The 3,547-nt window shown below is 39.7% G+C and overlaps 1 protein-coding gene across 1 annotated transcript in view; it reads left to right on the top strand.

Moving 5' to 3' along the window:
* The window catches only part of Chmp2b (charged multivesicular body protein 2B), a 21,562-nt gene extending 19,692 nt beyond the window's left edge, over positions 1–1,870 (top strand). The window contains exons 5-6 of the mRNA XM_021209304.2: positions 293–399; positions 678–1,870. Of these exons, the coding sequence (XP_021064963.1) occupies positions 293–399; positions 678–788 (218 nt within the window). The 3' untranslated portion in view covers positions 789–1,870. The remainder of the gene's footprint in view (positions 1–292; positions 400–677) is intronic.
* Positions 1,871–3,547: the final 1,677 nt, after the last annotated feature.

The raw sequence follows: 3,547 nt of genomic DNA, 5'->3' as shown, positions 1-3,547 counted from the left end.
CTTCCTTCCTTCCTTCCTTCCTTCCTTTCTTTTATTCTGGTGCTGACTCTTGAACTCAGGGCCCAGTAATCTCAGTTTCACCGAGGTTTGTTTTATTGTAAGATTGTGTATTTAAAATGGCATTGTTCCACATGCTCTGGCTCAGAAGTGTGTTTAAATTATTGACAGGTGAAACTTGAGTTTTATAGTTTGTTTTTTCCCCTAAGTTTGTTTCTTAGACATATGTAGGTATAGTTTGATTATATTCCTCATTTGAAAATAATTGCTTTGCTCACTTTCTTTTGCCTGAAAGTCAATGACACCCTGGATGACATCTTTGATGGCTCTGATGATGAAGAAGAAAGCCAGGACATCGTGAATCAAGTTCTTGATGAAATTGGAATTGAAATCTCTGGAAAGGTAAGAATAGATTCTTCTCATGAGAACAGCACTGGTCACTTTTGTCAGTTGTTCTGCTTGGTTCCTTCTGCTATCTGCATGGTTCCTTCTGCTATCTGCATGGTTCCTTCTGCTAGCTGCTTGGTTCCTTCTGCTAGCTGCTTGGTTCCTTCTGTTAGCTGCATGGTTCCTTCTGCTAGCTGCATGTTTTCTGTGTGTGTATCAGAAGAAGGTGTATCCTCTGTCCTTATCCACATGCTTGCTAACTTGTTTTTCTCCAATTTTTGTCTGTAATGTAGATGGCCAAAGCTCCATCGGCTGCAAGAAGCTTACCATCTGCATCCACCTCAAAGGCTACTATTTCTGATGAAGAGATTGAACGTCAACTCAAAGCTTTAGGGGTAGATTAGATCAAAAGCCATACATACTGTTCTCACTTGGGTCTAAAGTGAATCCAGTGTAGATTCCTCTTACAAAACACATCCATTTTGCAAAAATGAAGACCATGAGTGAACAGTTATTTCCTGACCCATGGCTATTTTGAATCCTTTGCCAAAGAATGCCAGTGATGCAAAAAAATGGGAGCAGTTTGGATCTTAAGAACCACCACGGTCTGAGGGGTCTGAGGGGTGTGTAAGCTGAGATCTTTTGTGCATGGCATAGGGAGACGGTGTCACTGCTTAGTGTCAGGTTGGGTTCTAAGTTGTTTTACACTGAAATCAGACTTCATGTTAAATGCCCTTAGGCGTCAACGTAAAGAGACTTGTAAAAATATTAAAGGTATATCATTAATTCTGTATCTGTTGCTTGTCCTTTGTAGACAGTTATGTTAGGACCACAGGCATTGCAGCTGCCAAATTATTTTTAAACCGTCTAAAAGGAGAGTGCTATTTAAACATCTGTCTTAAACTGTCCTGAGCTTTTACTTTTCTTCCATTTTCCCCCCTTTGGGAGAACATTCTAGTTGGTAAGTTTATTACCTTTCAAAATGTGCTTGGCACCTGCCTTAAATAGCACGAACATATTGTGCGCATCTTTAAATTAATTTAACTGGCAAAAAAACAATTACATTTTAAAATAAAACTGAGACTGAGAACAGTTACTCAATCTGTCTTATAAAGCTTGTAAAAGTGAATTGGATTCAATTAGCAACATGAAGAAAGAAGACACTGAATTAATAACGTTTTACAGTAATGAAGCTATACTTTGGTCTTTCTTCCAAGAACTGAGATTTTTCTCTGTATGAATTATCACTTGGTCTGTGTTGGAACTTTGAATTGTGTTAATATACACATTAAACCCTCTAAATTGAAGCCATTCTTCAAAAGGAAGGACTGCTACTTTGACAGTACTTGATCCAGATTTCTAAAGAAAATGTTTTTGTTTTGTTGTGTTTTTGGTAAATAAACTGCAACTTTGTCAAAAATGACCGCCTAATGCGCATCATTGTCTCCACAGTATTTAAAGGTAAGATAGTGGTGCCACGTAGACAGACGAGAGAGGGGAGGAGGCCAAGAGTTAGAGGTAGCATGTGAGGTAGGTTAATTCTGAAGAACGGTGTTGTAAAGTGGGGATTCCGAGACATCCTAGCACAGAAACTGCAGAAATCCTGATCAGCATAACCTGGCGAATCCAGGGTGATGGAGGTCAGGACTGCCCGTTAGCAGAGGCGGATACACACTGTGACTTGAAACAAGGCACAATAGGTGCAAGAGCAGAGGCTGGTCCATCTGCTTCAGAATCCATAACCATTCTGTGCTCAGCACCGCCAGTCTGAAGTGCACAGGTCACATTACTCCTGAATGGGGATGGATCCAAACATTGTACCATATCATGGGCTATTACACCCAAACAGGTTTTGGATATACATTCTAATGTTGTCTAACCTAGGTTACTTTTTTGTTTACATATGAGAGTTTTGAGTTTTAATATTATTTTCTGTTTAAAAATACTCAATAAATATTATTGCTCTTATCCATTTTTTCTTAAATCCTTTGTTATTTTGCCTGTTAAGATTAGAAATTTTGTATATATCTAATAGTTTAAGCAGTAATTTTTGTTATTTTTCTGTAAGGAAGTTTACATAGCTGTGCTACTTAAAAAATTTTAAATGGCAGAAAATGCCTCCTTTAAGAACTGAAAGTTGGAGGAGGAGGAGGACCCCATAGGAAGACCAGCAGTCTCAACTAACCTGGACCCCCAAGATCTCTCATACATTGGACCACCAACCAAGCAGCACACACCAGCTGATATGAGGCCCCCGACACATACACAGCAGAGAACTGCTGGGTCTGGCCTCACTGAGAGAAGAAGCCCTAACCCTTGAGAGACTTGAGGCTCAGAGAATGGGTTGGGGTGGTGGTGAGTGGGGACATCCTCTTGGAGACAGGGGAGGAGGAATGGGATGGGGAACAGTTGGAGGGCGGACCAGGCAGGGGATCACGACTGGATCATAAAAAAAGATTAAAGAATAAAAAATTAAAAGATACATAAAAATCTGAAAGTTGTTACAAGATCAGTGTCTGCCAGTGGGGCAAACCCTGTAAGCAATAGTTGCCAGTGAAATGGGCATTACTGTTCTTCTGCTGACTCTTAAGAACTAGACGTTTCAGAGTTATGCTTCCAGGTTCACAAACATTAAGGAATTGCTTCTGTTTAGTCAGATACAGCTACACAGGACTTTGGACACGACATTGCTGGTGAAATTTTTCTGACTTGATTGCCTTTATCAGTGTTTGGGGAGGCACATTACATACACTCACAGTAAATCTGTCAGTACCTTCATTCTTTTTTACTAAAAGGAAGAGTTCACTCTAGACCCTTAAAGGATAGGAAGTTAGCAATTTTTACTGGGTGAGCATAACAAATGATTCTTTAGAAAGTAACTCTTTATTTGGTAATTGGATTTCAGTAGTGTTTAAGGCTGAACAACATGTGCTTGCCGGTGGACAGGAAGCAGGCTAGTACAGCAGTGTCTCTGCAAAAAGATGTCCCATTCTCCATTAGGGACGGAGATTTCATTCAGAGTAGCAGAGCAATGTCACCTAGTATGGACATACAAATAATGCATGCTAATGATACTTGATTAGACAGTCTCACAATGCATAGATGCAAATGAGTCTACTAATGGTGTCTCTACTTGAAAAGATAACATTATACACACATAGTT

This window comes from Mus pahari, chromosome 12 (genome assembly GCF_900095145.1).
Source record: "Mus pahari chromosome 12, PAHARI_EIJ_v1.1, whole genome shotgun sequence".
In the NCBI taxonomy this organism is placed as follows: domain Eukaryota; kingdom Metazoa; phylum Chordata; class Mammalia; order Rodentia; family Muridae; genus Mus; species Mus pahari.
Note: the sequence above shows the minus strand (reverse complement) of the source record. Positions and strands in the feature narration are given on the sequence as shown.